At 46.9% G+C, this 23,288-nt stretch overlaps 1 protein-coding gene across 22 annotated transcripts in view; it reads left to right on the top strand.

Annotated features, from left to right (window-relative positions):
• Positions 1-23,288, top strand: part of PARP16 (poly(ADP-ribose) polymerase family member 16) — a 69,412-nt gene that overhangs the window by 24,707 nt on the left and 21,417 nt on the right. For 6 of the 22 annotated variants that reach the window (XR_010151398.1, XR_010151400.1, XR_008539320.2 and 3 more), the window contains exons 2-6: positions 5,348-5,485; positions 9,658-9,864; positions 13,071-13,242; positions 15,332-15,473; positions 16,816-16,894. Coding sequence is in view for 16 of the 22 variants with exons in the window: in XM_016928372.4 (XP_016783861.1) it covers positions 5,348-5,485; positions 9,658-9,864; positions 13,071-13,242; positions 15,332-15,473; positions 16,816-16,894 (738 nt within the window). In the remaining 6 variants the exon portion in view is untranslated. Of the gene's footprint in view, positions 1-5,347; positions 5,486-9,657; positions 9,865-13,070; positions 13,243-15,331; positions 15,474-16,812; positions 18,260-23,288 lie in introns of those variants that run through there. The other 16 variants (XR_010151399.1, XR_674589.5, XM_054667008.1 and 13 more) reach the window with 8 other exon arrangements.

Raw genomic sequence — 23,288 nt, 5'->3', positions numbered from 1 at the left:
CCCCATCCCGTCTTTAAAAAAAACAAAATGGGTCTTTTGTTGTTGTTGTTGTTTATCTGAAATTCAAATTTAACCAGGCAGAGCGTATTTTAAATGGCAACCCTACTTGTGTGCCTGGTTCCCAAAAGGCCCTGCTAAAATGCAGACAGGTTTTAGTCACAAGAGGAAGAATCCTATTAAATTGTTGAAGCAGATTTATTTTTCAGAGTAACACGAAAAGTGAAATGGGACATAAAGAAGGTCAGTTGAGGAATTAAAGAGTGTGGACAGATGGTGGGGAGCAAGGAGGGCAGGATGCAGCAGGGACCCTGTCTGGGCAGATGCAGTAGGAGGGCCGGGAAGAGGCCTGGGTCCAGCTTGGAGCTAGGAGGATCTCTCCCCTTTGTCCAGACTGAGTCCCTGAAAGGCACCTGGCTAGCTGACTGTCCTTTTGTGGGGTTCTCTGGGCCTAGATATGGACTGTTGACAAGGGCTGTGACTCACAGGTGGGATTTGAGGACACGAGTGATGGGAATAGTAGTAATCTTTGGAGAGAAGATGACTCAGCTCTGGCTCTGAGATAACAAGGAATAGAAAAGAAGGAAGGGGGATGAGTGCCCTTTGGACTGTGCAGGCAGCAGTCCTGTATGGGTAAGCTACCTGAGGGTACACCATTTGGGATATGTCTTCAGTGACTCTGTATAACCTACAGAACAAAGCTTGGGGTTCCCAAGTGGAGTACAGGGTCCTTCACAGGATCATTTGAGATGACCTCACTTGAGGTCACCTTCCCACTCTTCCTCTTGGCAGCCACTTCCCCACACTCTAGGTTCCAGCCACACAGAATTACCTGTTGTTAATGATGACAGTCATGGCAGTCACACTAACATTAGAGTACTTAATACTTTCCTGTTGGTTTGAGCACTTGTTTAACTTGATTAATCTCCACCGGGACCCTATGAAGTAGCTACTGATATTATCCCAATTATGTATTTGAGAAAGCTGAGACACAGGAAGTCAAACATCTCACTAAAGGTCACACAGCTAGTAGAGGAATAGAGCCCCAGATGCCTGGGAGAACTGCACAATTAACCATGCCACCACCCACTTCCCCAGCTACATGCTGCGCTTTTATACTTCTGTGGTTTCATATAGCAAACCCAGATCATACAGTACCTCCTCTGTGAAGCTGGTCCCAACCCCACCCCCTTTTCCTTTAGCCCCTACCCAACAGGAGTCCCACCTTGTCCTCTTAGTAGTTTGTATCCAACTTTGTTATGACAGTGAATGCTGCTTTTTTTTTTTTTTTTGAGACAGGATCTCGCTGTGTCACCCAGGCTGGAGTGCAGTGATGGCTCACTGGCTCACTGCAACCTCTGCCTCTGGAGTTCAAGGGATTCTCCTGCCTTAGTCTCCAGAGTAGCTGGGATTCAGGTGCCTGCCACCATGCCCATCTAACTTTTATATTTTTAGTAGAGATGGGGTTTTGCCATGTTGGCCAGGCTGATCTTGAACTCCTGAGCTCAGGTGATCCGCCTGCCTCGGCCTCCCAAAGTGCTGGGATTACAAGCGTGAGCCACCACGCCTGGCGACAATGAATACTTTTAAGTCATTATTATTTACCTTTCTGCCTCCCCACTTGATTAAGGGGCCCATTTTAAATCTAATGCCTCCTCCTATAAGCACAGGGCCTGGCACAAAGTAGATGCTTAGTAAATGCCCCCTGAATAATGCAAGGCCATGCAGCCTGGGGGTGAAGCAGGTGGCGTGGAACAGTAAGCAAGGCATAGAAATAGCACCAATACTCGTGGAGCATTTGCACTCCACACATCCTTTTTTTTTTTTTATTCGAGACAGGGTTTCACTCTGTCACCCAGGCTGGAGTGCAGTAGGACAATCATGGCTCACTGCATCTTCTACCTCCCAGGCTCTAGCGATCCTCCCACCTCAGCCCAAGTAGCGGGACTGCAGGTGTACACCACCACACCTGGATAATTTTTTTTTGTTGTTTGTTTGTTTTGTTTTGTGGAGATGCGGTTTCGCCATGTTGCCTCTGCTGGTCTTGAGCACCTGAACTGAAGAGCTCCGCCCACCTCAGCTTCCCAAAGTGCTGGGATTACAGGCATAAGGCACCATGCCTGGGCTCACACATCCATTTTCAAAAAAAAAAAAAAAAAGTATGCTGGGCTTGGTGGCTCATGCCTGTAATCACAGCACTTTGGGAGGCTGAGGCAGGAGGATCACTTGAGGTCATGAGTTTGAGACCAGCCTGGGCAGCATAGCAAGACCTCATCTCTACTAAAAATAAAAAAAATTAGCTGGGCATGGCGGCATGTGCCTATAGTCCCAGCTATGCAGGAGAATCACTTCGGGTGGGGGTGGGATGGATCCTGCAGTGAGCTGTGTTTGTGCCACTGCACTCCAGCCTGGGCAACAGAGCGTGACCCTGTCTCCAAAAAAATTTTTTCTTTTAATAAATATTAGATTTTCACTGATACCTCATGAGGCCTGTAGAGATAGTTGGTGTTTTTTTTTTTTTTTTTTTTTTTTTTTGAAACAGAGTTTTGCTATTGTTGCCCAGGCTGGAGTGCAATGGCATGATCTTGGCTCACTGCAACCTCCACCTCCTGGGTTCAAGCGACTTTCCTGCCTCAGCCTCCCGAGTAGCTGGAATTACAGGCATGTGCCACTACGCCCAGCTAATTTTGTATCTTTAGTAGAGATGGGGTTTCTCATGCTGGTCAGGCTGGTTCAAACTCCCGACCTCAGGTGATCCGCCCACCCCAGCCTCCCAAAGTGCTGGGATTACAGGCATGAGCCACTGCACCCAACCTGAGATAGTTTTATTACAATATATGAGGCTATTGATTGAATCTCTGGAAATAGAAATAAAGTGGCCCTAAGATGTTTTTAATTTCATTTATTTATTTTTAGAGCCATCTCACTGTGTTTCCCTAGCTGGTCTCTAACTCCTGGCCTTAAGAAATCCACCCCAGCCTCCTGAGTAGCTAGGATTATAGGCATGAGCCCCCACACCTGGCTCTGTTTCTAATTTTCAACTACAGAGCTAAGAAAAACTCCCAAAGTCAGTAATAGTCAATTTTCTAGAAAAATGGAAAAGAACCACAGGTATTCTTTTTTTTTTTTTTTTTTTTTTTTTGGAGACAGTCTCTCTCTGTCACCAGGCTGGAGTGCAGTGGCGCCATCTTGGCTCACTGCAACCTCCGCCTCCTGGGTTCAAGTGATTCTTTTGCCTTGGCCTCCCGAGTAGCTGGGACTACAGGCACATGCCACCACACCCAACTAATTTTTGTATTTTCAGTAGAGATGGGGTTTCACCATGTTGGTCAGGATGGTCTCAATCTCTTGACCTCGTGACCCGCCCCCCTCAGCCTCCCAAAGTGCTGGGATTACAGGTGTGAACCACCACACCGGGCCACCACACAGGTATCCTTGAAGTGCCAACTACATCCCTTGCAAAGCAGAAGGAAAGGTTGCCAGGGTTTGGGAGGACAGTGTTGTCTGGGGAGAAATGTAAATGGAAAGAAAAGAAATGGACATATATAGACCAAGCCCTGAGATTCTGTGACCTTCTTCAAACTTCCTGACAACCCCATGGCGAGGTAGAGAGGTGCCCTTGTTGGAAAGGAGATAGAAGCTCAACAGAGATTCCAACTGAGATCTGATTCCACAGTTCATGCTCTTTCTCTGCATCCAGGAAAGAGGAGAATTGGAAAAACACAAGACAGTTCTTGACCTCCAGGTGTCTGGCCAGACTTGGAAGGGAGAACTGGGGCAATGGGCTTTAGGGGCTTAGAGGAGAGAGTGGTCTCTTGGATCAGAAGTGCCTGGGTAGTAGAGGTGGGGGAAGGGGTATTCTTGGAACAAGACATGCTCCTGGATAGAAGCAGTCTGTGATGGGGAGGGGATGGTAAGGGTTTGAGATTAGGCTAGAGGTGTTTAAATACCATGCTGGAGAGGTTTGACCTCTAGTCAGTCATAACTTCTGAGCAAAAGCTACAGATACTTTGTTGCTATCTGTTAGTCCAAGTCCCCAGTCCCTTATCAGAAATCCTGGCACTGAATATGTTTCAGGATTCCGATTCTTCCTGATTTTAGAATGGTAAATAATGTGCTGCAATGACAACTAGGCTGAGTCCTATCACAGGTCCCACGGGGCATCAGCCTAAATCCAAAGGCTCTAGGACTGATGACAGCTTTCAGCAGCACAGCATCAGGCACTGTGTTTCTGTGGAAGTCCTTGCAGTGGTCCACATAGAGGTCCAAGAGCTAGTCTTTGCCCCCAAAAGTGAAAACTTGGGAGTAAAGAGATGAGATCCACATGGGGTGGGTGCAGGAACTGCTCTGGCCTAAGTGAAGCTCCATTTTCCTCAGAGGCTGGTCTCACTCATGAGAATGCCATCAACAAAGCTTCCAGTGTTCCAACAAAACATTGTCACACTCTGGGAAACCCAAAGTTATGCATTCCCCATTTACAGTTCCTCCCAGGCCAGATGCCGTGTACCATGCTGCGTCATTTTTACCTTAAGCAGTGTTGCCTGATTACGTATGTAGTTGTCATACTACCTTTATCCAGTCTCCAGGGGAACAACTTAACAGAAGTTAACTAATTCTCACACAGAAAGGAAAAGGCTTTGTAATGTAGTGCTTTACCCACATGTGCGTGTATCATGTATTCAGTCACACCTCCAGTGGGTGGCATGCCATACTCATGGCATGTTAATATTCCTGCAGCAGAATGCACTGATACTAACAGGAAGGGGATAGGTAAAGATTAAACCTCACATCAGCTCAGGTCAGGTTTGGTACCCAAAGAGTTTAAAAAAAAAAAACCACCAAGGCTGGGCATGGTGGTTCACACCTGTAATCCCAGCACTTTGGAAGGCCGAGGCAGGGGGATCACTTGAGGTCAGGAGCTCGAGACCAGGCTGGCCAACATGGTGAAACCCCATCTCTACCAAAAAATATGAAAAGTAGCCAGGCGTGGTGGCGTGCGCTTGTAGTCCCAGCTACTCGGGAGGCTGAGGTGGGAGAATTGCTTGAACCTAGGAGGCAGAGGCTGCAGTGAGCCAAGATCATGCCACTGCTCTCCAGCCTGGGCGACAGAGTGAGACCCTGTCTCAAAAACAAAACAAAACAAAAACCCACCAAAAAAAAAAACCTTTCAGATTTTAGAGCTTGTAAAGTTTGGTATTATTTGGAAAGGGGATTGTAGACCTGTGAATTTCCTCTCAGGAGATCCCTTGAGACGTGCAACAAGTGAACGTTGCCTACCTTCCCACTAGAGGGCCCCTGATTATCACTGTGTCCGGGATCCTTGCTAATGGAAGTTCTTCCGTCGCTTCAGCTTGCAGATGCCAGCAAGTTACCTAACCTGAAAGAACTTCTCCAGTCCTCCGGAGACAACCACAAACGGGCCTGGGACCTGGTGAGCTGGATTTTATCCTCAAAGGTCCTGACAATCCACAGTGCAGGGAAGGCAGAGGTGAGACTTTGGTCCGTAGCATCACAGATTTTAGGGGCCTAAGGGCTCTAGGACAGCACTGAATCCAGTGGCTCTGAGACTTCCCTGTGTACCAGTGACCTGGGCAGCTTGAGAATGCAGATTCCTGGTCCTCACCTTTAGACTTTCTAGTTCTGTGTCTGGAGTCAGGCCCAGGAGCTTTCCCACTGGCTGTACAAAGCTGAGTTCTGTCTCATCTCAGCTGTGTGACCTTGAGTAGGTACCAGGTGCATTTCAGTATCTCCGCTTCCCCATCTATAAAATGGGGATGATAATAGTATACTTCTATCAGACACTGACTATGAGAATTGAATGAATTTTCACTTTGAAAATGCCTAAGGGCACATACTAAGGGCTCAGTATGTGTTGGGATTCACTTTATTTAACAAGCACTGCTGGTAATTCTGATTAGGGTGACCCTGACCATATCTTAAGAAACACTGACCTAGTTCAGTTGTCAGGAGATGGAGAGGCAGAGCTCAAAGGAGTGGAAAACCTCATGCTCTGGGTTCAAATCCCATTTCTATCGAAAAGGGCCTCCTTTTTCCCATTTGTAAATTGAGATGCTGATAGTTACCTCAAAGTGGGGCACTGATAAAATGTGTGTCACCCCCCAGCACAGTTTCTGGCACAAGTCAGACATTCCATAATTTGGTTTACCTTGCCTGGCTGGGGTCTCCCAGGGACAGGCTGGATGACAAGGACCAGGGTGTAGGACTTGATTCCTGCTCTGGTGCTCTTCCTTTACCCATACTGTTCATCACTTAATTCATTTCAATTTAAGAGTATTCAATTTTACAAGCTCCTGCCAAAGACACAAATCTTTCCTATGTGGCGTAGAATTTGGTACCTTGGATTCTGGTATCTAAGGGACATTCTTCTGTGTTAGATGTTAAAATACCATAAAGAGCCCTGGAGGTGGGAGTCAGGAGATCTGTATTCAGGTCCAGGCTGGGTGGCTAATTCCTAGTGAATCTCTGGGTTTCACTGTTGTTATGTGTTGAATTCAAATTTGTTCATTCATTTATTCTTACCTCACTCATATGGGCATCAAGCACCTACTAGATGTTGGGTGCTAAAGTAGATAAGGCAATAAATAGCTCCTAGACTTTTGATTGTGGACCAGTTAAATTTCTTTTAAACCGTGGGGTATTGGGACCCAGGATTGTCAACTTTTTGTATTGCCCAAGTAAGTATGTTAGCTACCATGTATCATCATTTTATAAAAGGATATTATAGTACTAAGAAAGGAGGATGGCCTTGACTTCAGAATGAAGAACAGTTCTTCCAAAGAAAGGTACATGGCAACCTTACATCAATATATCTGTTATATTGCCCTTATTTTGCTCATTCAGTCATAATCCAGAGAAAACTTTGCCATAGACTGGCTTTGGTCTGTGACCTACTATTTGAAAACCACTGGCTGGGTGCGGTAGCTCATGCCTGTAATCCCAGCACTTTGGAAGGCCAAGGCGGGTGGATCATGAGGTCAGGAGTTTGAGACCAGCCTGGCCAACATAGTGGAACCCCGTCTCTACTAAAAATACAAAAACTTAGCTGGGCATGGTGGTGGGAGCCTGTAATCCCAGCTACTTGGGAGGCTGAGGCAGGAGAATCACTTGAAGCCGGGAGGCGGAGGTTGCAGTGAGCCAAGATGCCGCCACTGCACTCCAGCCAGGGCAACAGTGCAAGACTGTATCTCAAAACAAAAAAGAAAGAAAGAAAGAAAGGAAAAAAAAAAACAACAAAAAAAACCCGACTAAAATGGGCCAGGTGTGACCCATTGTCCTGGCTTGTCTTGGGTAACTGGGACTATAGGTGTAACCACTATAGAGAGGAAATTCACAGGTCTACAATCCCCATTCCAAATAATACTAAACTCTACAAGCTCACGCCTATAATTCCAGCACTTTGGGAGGCCAAGGCAGGCGGATCACTTGAGGCCAGGAGTTCAAGACCAGCCTGGCCAAAATGATGAAGCTTCGTCTCTAATAAAAATACAAAAATTAGCCAGGCATTGTGGCACATGCCTGTAATCCCAGCTGCTCGGGAGGCTGAGGTAGGAGAATCGCTTGAACCTGGGAGGTGGAGGCTGCAGTGAGCCAAGATCGTGCCACTGCACTCTAGGCTGAGAGACAGACTAAGACTCCATCTCAAAAAAAAAGAAAAAACCACTGAAATGGACTAGGGGGCAGTGGCTTGCGCCTGTAATCCTAGTACTTTGGGAGGCCAAGGTGGGAGGATTGCTTGAGGCTGGAGTTCAAGACCAGCCTGGGCAACATAGCAAGACCCTCTCTCTATGAAAAATTTAAGAATTAGGTGCGCATAGTAGTTGCACGTATAGTCCCAGCTACTCAAGAAACTGAGGATAGAGGATTGCTCGAACCCAGGAGTTCAAGGCTGCGATGAGCTAGGATCGCACCACTGCACTCCAGCCTGGGTGACAGAGCCAGATCCTGTCTCAAAAACAACAACAGCAACAAATGCTAATTGCTTCTCATGATTTTGTGGGTTGGTTGGGTGGTTCTGGGCTTGGCTGGATGAGTTAGGGTGGCCTCACTTACATTTCTGGGGCTTCAGCTGGGATGGCCACCATGCTGGAAGGCTTCCTCTGTGAGGCTCATACTCTATAGCAGACAAGCCAGGACAATGGTGAGGGGTTCTCAGCAGCAAAGAAGGAAAGACAAGCCTTTCTCAAGTCTCTGTTTGCTATATATATGTTAATGTCCCGTTGGCCAAAGCAAGTCACATGGCCAAGCACAGTCTTAAGGGTGGAGAAGTAGGTTCCATCTTTTGATGGGATCTTGGTAGAATCCCACCTGCAAAACCACATTGCAGAGGGGTGCATGGACAAGGATGAGAGGGAATTTTTACAATAATCATGAGATGATTATAAAAACGGAATGCAGGAAATAGATGTAAAAGTGTTAGGAAGCGGCCGGGCGCGGTGGCTCACGCCTGTAATCCCAGCACTTTGGACGGCTGAGGCGGGTGGATCACGAGGTCAGGAGTTCAAGACCAGCCTGGCCAAGATGGTGAAACCCCATCTCTACTAAAAATACAAAAAAAATTAGCCAGGGGTGGTGGCACGCACTTGTAATCCCAGCTACTCTGGAGGCTGAGGCACAGAATTGCTTAAAAAACCTGGAGGGGCAGAGGTTGCAGTGAGCCGAGATGGCGTCACTGCACTCCAGCCTGGGCGACAGAGCGAGACTGTCTCAAAAAAAAAAAAAAAAAAAAAGTGTTAGGAAAATTAGAAGTGATCTCCACTTATTTTTTTTAATTATTATTTTATTTATTTATTTATTTATTTTTTGAGACGGAGTCTCGCTCTGTCGCCCAGGCTGGAGTGCAGTGGCGCCATCTCGGCTCACTGCAAGCTCTGCCTCTTGGGCTCACACCATTCTCCTGCCTCAGCCTCCCGAGTAGTTGGGACTACAGGCGCCCACCACCACGCCCAGCTAATTTTTTGTATTTTTAGTAGAGACGGGGTTTCACCGTGTTAGCTGGGATGGTCTTGATCTCCTGACCTCGTGATCCGCCCGCCTCGGCCGCCCAAAGTGCTAGGATTACAGGCGTGAGCCACCGCGCCCAGCCCTGTGATCTCCACTTAGAAGGAGCAATTCATGCTTCTCAGCCTACTGTAGGGAAAAATGTTATTATTTATTATTATTATTTTTTTAGATGGAGTTTCACTCTTGTTGCCCAGTCTGGAGTACAGTGACGTGATCTCTGCTCACTGCAACCTCCACCTCCCGGGTTCAAGTGATTCTTCTGCCTCAGCCTCCCAAGTAGCTGGGACTAAAGGTGTGCACTGCCACACCCGGCTAATTTTGTATTTTTAGTAGAGATGGGGTTTCACCGTGTTGGTCAGGCTGGTCTCGAACTCCTGACTTCAAATGATCCACCTGCCTCGGCCTCCCAGAGTTTTGGGATTACAGGTGTGAGCCACCGCACCCGACCGGGAAAAATGTTATTAAAGAAAGCAGTCTTGTGCTATAAGCTCTGAGTTTGCTTATGTCTCTATCCTCATGAAACCTGTTGTTCTCATGAGCAGAGTCCATGGGAGTTAAGCCTGAGAGTTTAGGGGGCTATTTTTGCAGCACATTTACCAGCTCCCCAAATAAAATTTTGACACTCTTCATGTTTTCAAGTTTGAAAAGATCCAAAAGCTGACTGGGGCTCCTCACACGCCTGTTCCCGCACCGGACTTCCTGTTTGAAATTGAGTACTTTGACCCAGCCAACGCCAAATTTTATGAGACCAAAGGAGAACGAGACCTAATCTATGCCTTTCATGGTAGCCGCCTAGAAAACTTCCATTCCATTATCCACAATGGCCTGCACTGCCATCTGAACAAGGTGGGGCCTAAGGGACACCCTGCTGATGTGGGGAAGCAGGGATGGAGGTGGGAGAGTGGGGAGGGGGAGATTCAGAACCCTAGGAGTTTGCAGGTGGGGTTGGGTAGGTTTACTAACGCCTTCTCGCTCAAAATGTGGTCTGCACACCAGCAGTGGCAGCATCACCTGGAAACCTAAGAAAATGCAAAATCTTGGGCACACTCTAGACCTTCTGAATCAGAACCTGCATTTTAACAAGATCTCTAGGTGATTCCTGCACTGGTTATAGTTTGAAAAGCATCGATTTAAAGATAGTTCCCGACCTTGGCTGCATATTTAGAATCACTCGGGGAGCTTTTAAAAATCCCAGATGCCAGGCCTGGCGCAGTGGCTCACGCCTGTAATCCCAGGACTTTGGGAGGCTGAGGGAGTTCCAGACCAGCCTGGCCAACGTGGTGCAACCCTATCTATACTAAAAATACAAAAATTAGCCGGGCATGGTGGTGGGTGCCTGTAATCCCAGCTACTCGGGAGGCTGAGGCAGGAGAATTGCTTGAACCTGGGAGGCAGAGGTGGCAGTGAGCTGAGATCGCACTACTGCACTCCAGCCTAGGCGACAGAGCGAGACTCCATCTCAAAAAATAAATAATAAAATAAATAAATAATAATAAATCCCAGATGCCTGGCTGCATCCCAGACCAATTAAATGAGAATCTCCGAGTGGAGCACAGGCATCAGTTGCTTTAAAAGCTCTCCAGGTGATCCCACTATGTAGCCAACCCTCGCTCCACTGTGCGCTCCCTGGACCAGCAGCGTCTGCATCACCTGGTAGCTTGCTGGAAATGCGAATCTCAGGCGCAGACCACCTGATCGGAATCCACACTTTAACAAGGTCCCCAGGTGATCTGTATGCATATTGAAGTTTGAGAAGCACTTTCCTTGGGGACCACACTCCAGGAAATCAGCCCTTGGAGAAACTGAGGGATATGCCAAGATGCACCGAGGAGAGGTCCTTTCCCTCCCCTCTTGAGCTGCTTTTGTCCCATTTTTATGAGTCAAAACAGTCATCTGTCCACTTCTCTGCAGGCATTTATTTTACCCCTCAGGAATAGGAGGAGCATTACAGACAGACCCCTGGAGCTACAGAGACTTACTTAACAGCTCTATGGCCCTGAGTAAATTAAACTCTCTGAGCCTCAGGTTCTTCATCTGTAAAAAAGGACACCATTACCCTCCTTCTTATATGTCAGAGAATTGAAACAGTTCATGTATGCAAAGGGCTCTTTGTGTACTAAGTACCAAGGAAGAGGTAGCTGCTTTTATATGCTGATGGAGGGGCATCTAGGGTAGTTGGAGGAGCTGCAGGCCTTTCCCCCAGTCATGGCAGTATCTGCCTTGTCTGTGAGGAGCTGGCTCCATGAGCCATGGGCTCAGTTGTGGCTGCTGCAGCCCTGAGACTGGAGATATTTCCCTGGTGTATCTGGTTAATGTTGTTGGGTTTTGCTAAGGATGACGGGCTTGTTTACACTGGCTCTCAGTCCACCACTGGCTCTCAGCTTACCATTATGTCCAGGCTACTGGAATCCAGGGGGCTTCCCCTTTACACTGGTGCTGGCCTGGAGAAGTTGCCTGCAGATTATACTCTTGTACACTAAACCTTCATTTTAGTGCCCCAGGGAGTTTGCTGCTTAGAGGCATCTTATAAAAATCCTTTGGTAAAGCACATCAATCCTCCTATGGCCCCTCTGCCTGGGTTTTCAGTGAAGGGCTTGCTTGAGGGAGTCCATCTGCCAGTTGATACTGATACTGTTTTCATGGCAGAGATACACTGAGTTTCCCACTCTTGTACACCACTGCTCATGGCAGCCTTGCATGGGGTTCTCAAGTCTAAGGAAGGGTGAACACATGATGGCATAAGCAGAGAATGGATGTGGGGTCAGATCAGAGGGCATCCAGTGTCATTGGAGAAGGTCTGTGTCAGCTTTTGAGAGATGGAGACCCTGCCTAACTTGGCAAAGAGCTTCCCAAAGGCCAAGCAAAGGTCTGTTTCATTTCCCCTAAGCTTCACTTAACAGATTTAGGATTTTGGAAGCCTGGTGCTACTGAAAAGGACATTTTTCAAGTCCACTTATCTTGAGATACTGATAGTGTGGCTCAGGGATTGCAGTTGAATTTCAACCTGAGTGTCAATGTCCATCCATTGGTCGCAGCTACCTGGAATGTTAAATTGAGGATTCTGGATCATTAGGAATAAGTGCCATGCTTGATATTACTGTGCTGGCAATTGTGGTTGATTATTGGTCATCTACCGTGGGCAAAGATGTGTTCACTATGCCTGCTGTAGCCTCAACTTACAGGTCCTTCACCTGGCATGCTTCCTTATGGAGGGCACCACCAGGGAGATGCTGCCTAGATTTTTAGATGTTTTCTTGGTCAACCCCAATACAAAGAGTAAAACGTACCTTGCCCCGCATGTAGGCCTCCCTCATTTGGTTATAGTTTCTGGTCTAAGAGACTAATTTCTAATTTATTTATTATTTTTAATTTTTATGTTTTTGTTTGTGAGAGACTCATTTCTTTTCCAAGTAATGACTCAGATTACCTCCCTTCTCAGGTGGGACCCCTTCCCTGTACCTAAGGGTGTGACTTTGCATTTCAAGCCCATCAGAGTAACCATGCTTACTGCATTCATGTAACAGGAATTACTTTATATACTAGAACATAAAGGCCTGCAATGGAGTACTGGCCCCTCATTTATTTAGATGTGCCAGATGTCCCACTCTTTTATGTATGTATATTGCCTCATTTAATCCTCACTGGCAACCTTGTAAAGGAGCTACTAGTAACATTATTTTGTAGATCTAGAAACTGAGACACAGAGAGTTTATATAACTTGCCACTTGCTGGAGGATTCAAACCGAGATTGGTTTGGATGCTTATACCTATGCTTTTCTCACTCAACCTTGACCACAAGGAACTGCTAGTTTGCCAGGCCAGATGGCCAAATCCACAATCAGTTAAACTGTTGTCAGGCAGGAATGTGTTTAGTAATAACCCTGTGATGATATCACAGGATTATTTGATCCTGTGTCTTGCTGGGGCAAAAAGGGGGGGGGGGGTTGTACATTTTGTGTTTACAACTCTTGAAGAGAGACCTGTGTCGTCTTGCCGTGCCAACTGTACATTCAACCATCTGTGTTTCTTTTCCATTGGCCTTGCTATTGCAGACATCCTTGTTCGGAGAGGGGACCTACCTCACCAGTGACTTGAGCCTGGCCCTCATATACAGCCCCCATGGCCACGGGTGGCAGCACAGCCTCCTCGGCCCCATCCTTAGCTGTGTGGCCGTGTGTGAGGTCATTGACCATCCGGACGTCAAGTGCCAAACCAAGAAGAAGGGTGAGTGAGCACTTGGTCCAGACCTGGGCTACAGGCCTCTGTTGGGTGTACAGGTTCTTGCTGGCCCAGCTGTTGGGTAGAGCACCCATTGCATGCCCAAGGGTTGGGCTGGATCCAGGGCAGTGCTGGACAGGGTCCTGCCCAAGGAGCGAGCAGTCTTCTTAGAGATTGAACGCTCAATGGAGACCATTCACTACGAGGGGGTAGGTAGGGCGTGCCAGGTAAGGAGGCTGACAAGGCCCACAGAGGCAGCTCAGAGGAAGTAGTAATCATGGTGGGTCCAAGCAGCCAGGGAAAGCTTTGCGGGAGGAGGAGAGATTTGAATTTTTTAAAAAAGTGAGTGATGAAGCCAGTGCGTGGGCTCCTTGAAGGTAGGAATGAGGTCTCATTCATTCTTGGGCACCTGGTATCAGCAGAAAGCCTTGGTATGTACTTGATATTCAATAAATATTTGCTAAATGAAGCAAAGGATGCTGGGTCCAGACCCTCCGATCTACACTGGCGTGTGCCAGATCCCTCCAGGGTGTGAAGGGCAGCCAAGGTGCTGGGGAGTCCTGAGCTCTCCAGAGAGTGATGACTGGCCAGCTACCTCATCCCACTCCCCTACTGTGTCCCTGAGACTGTTTGCCTTGTCTCCCCCCACCATTGTGTGGCTCTCCTCAAAGGCAGAGCAGTCACAGAACTGTCATTCCAGTCTCCAGAGCTGGCTTGTTGGGGCCAGGTGCAGTGTGGCTCACACCTGTAATCCCAGCATTTTGGGAGGCCAAGTCGGGTGGATCACCTGAGGTCAGAAGTTTGTGACCAACCTGGCCAACGTGGTGAAACCTCGTCTCTACTAAAATAAAAAAATGAGCCGGGTGTGGTGGCATGTGCCTGTGGTCCCAGCTACTTGGGAGACTGAGTCATGAGAATCGCTTGATCCCAGGAGGCAGAGGTTGCAGTAATCCAACATCATGCCACTACATTTTAGCCTGGGCAACAGAGCGAGACTCCATCCAAAAAAAAAAAAAAAAAAAAAGAAAGAAAAAAGATCTGGCTTGTTGGTTCCAAGAGAATTCAGAAAACTGACTCTTCCGGCCTCTAATGTAAAACAACTGGAATTCTGAGATGCAGGCTCAGGTCTGACACCACCCTCCCAAACTGGACAGCATGGATATTTGCATTTATAATTCTTAGGAAGTTTGCAAACCGTGACATTAAACATCAAAACAAAACCTTCCAACCTCTGCTGTCACGCAGCTTTGGTCTTCCTAGTTTTTTGTAGAACTTTTTTGTGTTATTAAAAGAAAAGGGTTTTTTGTTTGTTTGTTTTAAAACAAGTCTTGGTACGAAGGGTGGAAGATAAATGTTCTAAGAACCTCAAATCCAGAATGGTTCATTTAAAATGCCTGTTAAGGCCGGGTGTGGTGGCTCATGCCTGTAATCCCAGCACTTTGGGAGGCTGAGGCAGGCTGATCACCTGAGGTGTCTGGAGTTTGAGACCAGCCTGGCCAACATGGTGAAACCCCATTTCTACTAAAAATACAAAAATTAGCCAGACATGGTGGCAGGCGCCTGTAATCCCAGCTACTTGGGAGGCTGAGGCACAAGAGTTGCTTGAACCCGGGAGGTGGAGGTTGTAGTAAGCCAAAACTGCGCTGTTGCACTCCAGCCTGGACGACAAAAGCAAGACTCCATCTCAAAAAAACAAAAAACAAAAAAAAAACATATTTTATATATATATATATATATATATAATGCCTGTTAAGAGGCGTGTTCAGATCAAGTCCTGTTCCTAGCTCCCAGTCCCAGCGTATTTCTTTGCTATGGCCATCAATTTGCTTCTTCCTTCTGTTCTCCCCACTCAGTTGAGTTTTGTTTTTTCTTCCTTGTATCCCTTATATTTTCCTACTCTTTTTTTCCTCCTCCCATTTGCCTGCCAGATTCTCCATTTTTTTCAGTGCTGCTTCATGCGCACACACGTCTGTTGCTCAGCCTGCCAGGCCTTCTTCCCCCTCAGCACCAGGAGGCTTAACTTATTTCTATTTATAATGTGCTTCCTTAGTTCTATTTCCTCCCAGTGAAGATGTGTTTTACTCTCCTTATTCAGATTCCAAGGAGATAGATCGCAGACGAGCGAGAATCAAACATAGTGAAGGGGGAGACATCCCTCCCAAGTACTTCGTGGTCACCAATAACCAGCTGCTGCGAGTGAAGTACCTCCTGGTGTATTCACAGAAGCCACCCAAGAGGTAAGGTCTAAGAGAACAACTAATGGCTGTATTCAGAGTGCTGGCTTTCTTAGTTGTTGTAGGTATCAGCCTCCCCTCCCCCAGCCTTAGACCTCTGCTAGATGTCAAGTATGTAAAGCACCATGCTGGACATGGTGAGAAGTGAGAGATAGGATCTGGAGAAGATGTGGTCCCGACCCTAAGAGGACTGTATTCCAGTGAGAAGAGAGAAAGATTGGTAAACACAAATAGCATGAGAGACTGACTGAGTCCAAATTGGCTGCCGCAAACAGTGTGGCCCCTTAGCCACTAGGCCCATGATTGCAGTCTGAGACCCACCGATGAGGTTAAGCTGAGAGGCAGGGCAGTGACTGGACACCGGGTGTGATTGTGCACAGGCTGGCTCAGTAGCTTCCCACAGTGGCTGCTGAACCACTGACTGCCCCTCTCTGGACCTGAGATGCTTCATCTTTATCTCTAAAATGAGGGCCTTGAACTCAATAGCAGATGTGGGCCTTCAGACCTTATCAGCTTTGGTGGATGCCTAGTTCCAACTCTGCAGTGTGGGAGTATGTGTGGGGCTCACCAGCGTTGGGGGCCACTCTTGAGATTTTGTTGCATTGTTGGAATCCATGATGGTGCTTCTTGCAGGGGCCAGCAGCAGGTAAGTAGATATGACAGGAAAAGGGGTCACTTTAAATAATCCCCACTCCTGCTTGTACACACCAGTGGTTTCCACGCTTCCAGACTTCATAAACCAGTAAAGTCTCCTCCCGACCCCTGTCCAAATTTGGGAAATCTATATAGGGTGCCTGGGTCCAGGTGACATTATGCTTTGGTTTAAAATCATCTAACTTTTTATCCTTGAAAATTCCATTCCTTTCCCACTTCTCCCTGGAGCATCTCGTTAGTGCACACTTGGGTGGTTTAGATCATCTCCTAGTGGGCCAAAGAGGATTTCCCCAGCTTGGATTTATATCTTCATGTGTCTAAAAGTGAAAAGACTTCAGCTAAATTACCTGCCACCTGCCACCATCTGGGCAGACACCCTGAGCTAGGTCATTGTTATAGATACCAAGATAGGTTGTAAATGGTAAAAGAGGAGCTACAAAAGGGAAGATCAGGATGAGCTCATTGCATAGCTGTCTTTGCGCATTTAGAAAATATCCTGTTGAAAGGCGTGTCAGTGCCTGGGCAAACAGCCCCAGGTTTTTTGAGCAAGGAAGCACGAAGCTTCATTTCATGGCTCAGGCAAAGGATGAAATTCATCATTTTGTCTTCTTAGAGCCAGACTTGTTGTACACACTTAAAAAAAATGTTTTTCTCTTTTTGCCAACACCACTCTTTTTTCCCTCTTAAGCAGGGCTTCGAGCCAGCTCTCCTGGTTTTCCAGCCATTGGTTTACCGTCATGATATCCCTGTATCTGCTGCTGCTGCTCATAGTGAGTGTCATCAACTCCTCTGCTTTCCAACACTTTTGGAATCGTGCGAAAAGATAATCTTTCTGGGCCTGGTGTGGGGGCTACCTCAACTATGTGCCTTATGGTAACTTGTTCTGTACCTCCTATGCCTCATGTCCAGCCGGGTTGAGCCTAGGGGCCAGTTGGGGGACCACAGGACAATTTTCGTATGGCTTAAATGTATGAATTGCCTTTGATGATGTTCCCAGCCACACTCCAGTCAACAGGGACTACTAGTCCCTCACTCTTAGGTTTTAGGGGAGCCCTTCCATCTGCTCCTTCTTAAACTGTCCTAGGGAGTTGGCTTTTCAGCCAGGGCCAAAGGAAAAAGCCCTGCTGCATTTAAAAACAAAGTGTCCAAGCTGTCAGTGGTGTGTTTACAATTTCTCCTGGCGGAGGTTGGCCCTTTCTCTAATGCCTTCTGGAAGGCGGAAAATGTGGGAACTATAAATCACTAGGCGGTTGCCTTGTTTTGACTTGAGACACCCAAGAGGAACAGTCATGTTTCTCATAAAAATCAGTGGGATCATTTTTGAATTCCATCAGCCTTTGTATGTGAGTGCAAAACATTTTAACAGTTTTCTCAAATCAACAAACAGCCTTCTCCTATAGCTGTACTTGCCCCCCTCCCCAAAAAACCATGGATGAGAAAGAAAGGAGTCAGGGGCCTGATAAAAAATACAGACTTAATGAGCAACTCAAGATGAGAAAACTCATCTTTTTCTAAAAATTACCAACTGCTGATTACAGCTGAAATGGAACCAAATGTTTATTTTCTGATTTTTTTTTAATAGCTGTTTAACAAATTAGTCTTTGTGAGCTGAGTAAAAGGGGAAATTTCTAAACCTAGTGCACTGTTTGGCCAGTGTCCACAGCCTCTTCCCTGGCTGTGTTTTAGAGAAAGGGATTTGAGCTACAGGCTCACCTCCTGTTCTCATTCTCACAAAGCTGCCTTGACTGTGGCCTGCAACCACGAGTGCCATGCTTTCAGGCCTTCTGTGGCCTACTGGCCTTCAAGACAGAGGCCTGCCCCAGTGTGCCACAGATCCATGTGGATGGAGCCTCCTTCAGAGGGGTCACAGGTCTTTGAGACTCAGCCTGGGCTTTAATGTGTAGGAAAAGCCTTCTGGCCACCCAGAGAGCCGGAGCCCTGCTTGCTGTATTCTCTGCTCCCTTCTTCCTGCTGGGTTTTAGCCATAATAGAGCCCGGTACGATTTGGGAGTGACATTTCTGTAAAGAAGAGGAAAAATCATTTTTCTATAATTTGTAAAGTTGTGAAAGAGCCACTACCACAGTTTTTACACTGATTATTGGAACATTTCAGAATAAAGATATTTTCTTAATGATTTAAGTTGCCTTTGTGAGTGCTTTTAGCCTTAGTGTGAGTCTGCCCTATATGCCTTGTTGTTAAAAATCTTATCTTCCATCCTTCCTTGTTCAAACTAGCTGTTTGCTGGAGAGCATATATCACCAGGATATGATATCTAGGAGGTGTTGGATTTCTAGTTAATGACTTAACAAACATGAGTACCTACTGTATGCCAGGCACTAGGAATATGAGCAGGATCAAAGTCAGAAAGCCCCTGCTTTCACAGAGCTGACAGCCTGCAAGGTGGGCAGATGGACAAACATTTCAAGAGTGAGGTTGGGAGTTTATGGTATTATGAAATTTAGGGAAATACTTGGCAAGGAGTTCTAACATGGTCTAGGGTCAGAAAATACTCAGGTGACACATGTAACATTGCAAGGCACCTTACTATACTGATTAATTTTCACAACAGGCCTTATCCACTTTTTTTTTTTTTTTTTTTGAGACGGAGTCTTGCTCTGTCACCCAGGCTGGAGTGCAGTGACGCAATCTCGGCTCACTGCAACCTCTGCCTCCCTGGTTCAAGCAGTTTTCCTGCCTTAGCCTCCCTGTAGCTGGGATCACAGGCACACACCACCATGCCTGGCTCATTTTTGTATTTTTATTTTTATTTTATTTCTTTCTTAAATTTTTTTTTTGAGCTGGAGTCTCACTCTGTCACCCAGGCTAGAGTGCAGTGGTGCAATCTCAGCTCATTGCAACCTCTGGCTCACTGCAACCTCTGCCTCCCGGGTACAAGCAATTCTCCTGTCTTAGCCTCCGGAGTAGCTGGGATTACAGGCGCATGCCACCACACCTGGCTAATTTTTGTGTTTTTAGTAGAGATGGGGTTTTACCATGTTGGCCAGGCTGGTCATGAACTCCTGACCTCAAGTGATGTGCCCACCTTGGCCTTCCAAAGTACTGGGATTACAGGTGTGAGCCACCATGCCCGGCCATTTTTGTATTTTTAGTAGAGACAGGGTTTTGCCATGTTGGCCAGGCTGGTCTCAAAATTCTGACCTCAAGTGATCCACCTTCCTCAGCTTCCCAATTACAGGCATGAGCCACTATGTCTAGCCAGTGCCAGAGAGTTTAATAGCTTGCCCAAGGTTTTATTGCTAGGATGTGGCAGAGCTGGGAGTTGAACCTGGCAGACTGATTTCAGTGTCAATCACATAACCAATCTCCTTCCCCCAGAGGAATTGGTTCTAGGCTGAAAGGTGGAGGAAAAGTGTTTCAGGCAGTAGGAACAGCACATGCAAAGACCTGAAGTTCTTGGAGAAGCTAAAAGCAGGCAGGTTATAAAGGAAGAGGCAGTGATGAGAAATCAGGCTGGAGAGGTAGACAGGGACCAGATCTTGAAAGACTTTAAAAGCTGTGGGCGGCCGGGCGCGGTGGCTCACGCCTGTAATCCCAGCACTTTGGGAGGCCGAGACGGGAGGATCACGAATTCAGGAGATCGAGACCGTCCTGGCTAACACCGTGAAACCCCGTCTCTACTAAAAATACAAAAAATTAGCCGGGCGTGGTTGCAGGCGCCTGTAGTCCCAGCTACTCGGGAGGCTCAGGCAGGAGAATGGCATGAAACCGGGAGGCGGAGCTTGCAGTGAACCAAGATTGTGCTACTGCACTCCAGCCTGGGCGACAGAGCGAGACTCCATCTCAAAAAAAAAAAAAAAAAAAAAAAAAGCCGTGGGCAGAGGAAAGCCATCAGAAGGTTCTAAGCAAGAAAATGATGAGATACGGTTTTTAGAAAAATCACTCTAGCTGGTGGTTGGAGAGCGGATCTAGGATTACTTTGAGGATTAAGAGGATTGATGCTTATGTAGTGCCCAGGGCAGAGTAAATCACTGATATGTATCAGTTGCTGCTATTATTATTACTTGTTTTTAAGGGCCCAACAGAGCAGAGAGCCTGCAAAGGAGACAGCAGTAGTGACCAGAGAAATAGGAGGCGACTGAGATAGCAAAAGTGTCATGGAAGCCAAAGAGGAGGGCTGGATGAGCAGTGTCAAATGGTGCTCAGAAACCAGGGTTATACCTGAGAAGTGTCTGTTGAATTTACTGGATTGGAGATATTGGCAAACTCAGCAGGAACAGTTTCAGTGGAGTTCAGTATAGCAGATGTGGACAAAGTCAGACTGCATAGATGGGAAGTTTTTGCAGTTTCCAGGAATTCTGTTCCCCGAGACCTGGCCATATGTCTCAAGTGAAGAACCCCTGCTTTGGCTTGACTCTGCTGTCACATTAGCTCACTGCTACAGAGCAGGGCTGAGGAGTGGGCCTCTCATTCCGGCAACATTTGTTTCAAACCTAGCCCTGTCTTTTTTTTTTCTTTTCTTTTCTTTTCTTTTTTTTTCTGAGTTTTCTGCTCCACCCCATACATCCCACCTCCAACCCCCCTCCCTGCAAAAAGAAGAAATGGTAACGCAATACCTGATATGACTGTGGGCACAGAGGATACATAAAGAATGGTCTTGCCCTCCAGGAGCTCCAGGGTTAGTGGAGGGACATGAGATAGCAGGTATGTTTTGATATGGGGAAAGGAAAACTCTGGAGTCTAGAGGGTTCGAGTGGGCAGGAGGGAAGACTAGGGCAGGGCCACATTATGACTTCCATGGGCCCTGGGCACTTTTGCCTTTCTGGGCCCCCTTTCTTCCATAAAAGTATTTAAAATTATATTTTATTACTGCATTGATATAAAGATGAATATATTTATGTACTAAACCATTTTCTTCCACTTAAAAGTTTTTTTTTCTTCTAATTTTAAAAGAAAACATTTTTGCAATGTGGGCCTTAGGCACGGTGCCTACTATGCCTAATGGATGAGTTAGCGCAGGACTAGTGTACTAGGGGATAGTGTGAGACCTCTGGGTACCTGGGAATGGAGAGGCAGGAAGGAGACAAGCCCTACACGAGACTGAACATTCTATTTAGCACCGACCCAAAATCTCAGGGAGATCCCATAGGCCAAGCAGCTCTGGGAAAAGTGAAAGTGGTTTAGTTGGAGCCACCTCATAGGGGCCCCCAGCTGCCTAAGGTCTTGTGAAAAGCAACCCCATCTGTCCTCTGTCACTAATGCCATTGTAAGGGGGGACCTCTCACAGGTGAGGTCCTTGCTTCTGAAAATGCACAGCATCCCATGAGCTGTCAGTTTCTACCAGAAAGGGAAAGAGTTTTACTCTATGGGAGTAAGTGCACGAGTGTATGAGAGAGAGGTAGAATAGGGGAAGTTGTTCTGTGTCATTTCTGTTTAATTCATTTCATAAACACTGATTGCCTACAAAACCAGGAGAGGGGTGGACAGTTTGTGATTTAAACAGCCCAATTCAGACATTTTTCTTGAGAACATGGCCCCATCGCATCTGAGCCCATTCCTGCTAAGCCCAGGAGGCTTGTGTTGGCATGGAGTCAGCAGCATTCATTCCGTTGCCATGGTGATTCTTGGGCCCTGGGGCTGGATTTAGCTCACACAAAAACAGGACCACACCCCTCTCTAAGCCCCTCCACACCCCCCACTTGTCTCTCTCCCCACTCCCCTCCTCTCTACTGTGCCCCACCTCATGAGTTTTCCATCTCTTGGCCTTTGTTTGTGTTTGCCTTTGTCAGTCTCCTGCCTCTGGATGGGTTTCTGTTTGTTTCCAAACTGTCTGGGGCTGTGCACCATGGAGACAGTGTCCTGGGCTGCCTCTAGCCTGATCTGGTTAGAATAAGCCCCTCTCCTTTGCATGCGTCTCCAACCTGACATTTGGAGCATCCAAAACAAATCATGACATTCCCAAGTAAAGATAGAAACCACCGTCTCCACCCACTCTGGCTGGTGCCCTTGTCCACCTGGAAAGGGTTTTTCAAAAATTTCCAGCGTTCTGCTGTAGTGTCCATATACTGCAGCCCTGAAAAGGGGAAGCAGCATTTATTGAATACTTACTTTATATCAGCCACAGGGCTAGACTTTGCTTGTGTTAAAAATCTGGAAATTAGGCCAGGCGCGGTGGTTCACGGCTATAATCCCAGCACTTTTGGAAGGCTGAGGCGGGCAGATCACCTGAGGTCAGGAGATCGAGACCATCCTGGCCAACATGGTGAAACCCCTTCTCTACTAAAAATACAAAAATTAGCCGGGTGGGGTGGTGTGCGCCTGTAGTCCCAGCTACTCAGGAGGCTGAGGCAGGAGAATCGCTTGAACCTGGGAGGCAGAGGTTGCAGTAAGCTGAGATCGTGCCACTGCACTCCAGCCTGGTGACAGAGAGAGACCCCATCTCAAAAAAAACAAATCTGGTTTCCTGCATTAAAATTCAACTGCAAGCTCCTTGAGGACAGGGACTAGGCAGTCTTTGTATACCCAAGTATCTAAGATATGGTAGGTGCTGGAGAAGAGTTTATTGAGTGAATAAAGGGGTGCAAGGATACAAGAAACTTCCCTATCACAGTAGAGGGTAATGATTGAATGTTAGCAAACAGAGAATGAAATTAGACTTGAGAAAAAAACGCATTGACAAGACATTGTGGATGAGTGGGGGTTTCAAAGAAGGTTGTGGATATTTGTTGCTTGAATTCAGGGAGTCCCATTTGCGATGTCACCAGAAATATCTTTTGAGGTTAGTGGGGTGGAAAGGACAGTGTCTTGCATTGTTTCTTTTTTTTTTGAGACGGAGTTTCGCTGTTGTCTCCCAGGCTGAGGTGCAGTGGTGCAATCTCGGCTCACCGCTACTACATCCACCTCCCAGGTTCAAGTGATTCTCCTGCCTCAGCCTCCCAAGTAGCTGGGATTACAGGCATGTGCCACCATGTCCAGCTAATATTTTTGTATTAGTAGTAGAGACAGGGTTTCACCATGTTGGCCAGGCTGGTCTCAAACTCCTGACCTCAGGTGATCTGCCCACTTTGACCTCCCAAAGTGCTGGGATTACAGGTGTGAGCCACCATGCCCAGCCGCCTTGCATTTTATTTAAAGTGCAGATGATCCTGAGAGAGCCTAAACTGTTGACTTGAAGCTTATTCATACACATGTGCAAATGACTGATA

Source organism: Pan troglodytes, chromosome 16, assembly GCF_028858775.2.
Source record: "Pan troglodytes isolate AG18354 chromosome 16, NHGRI_mPanTro3-v2.0_pri, whole genome shotgun sequence".
NCBI classification, from domain to species: domain Eukaryota; kingdom Metazoa; phylum Chordata; class Mammalia; order Primates; family Hominidae; genus Pan; species Pan troglodytes.
This window is presented reverse-complemented; position numbering and strand designations above follow the sequence as displayed.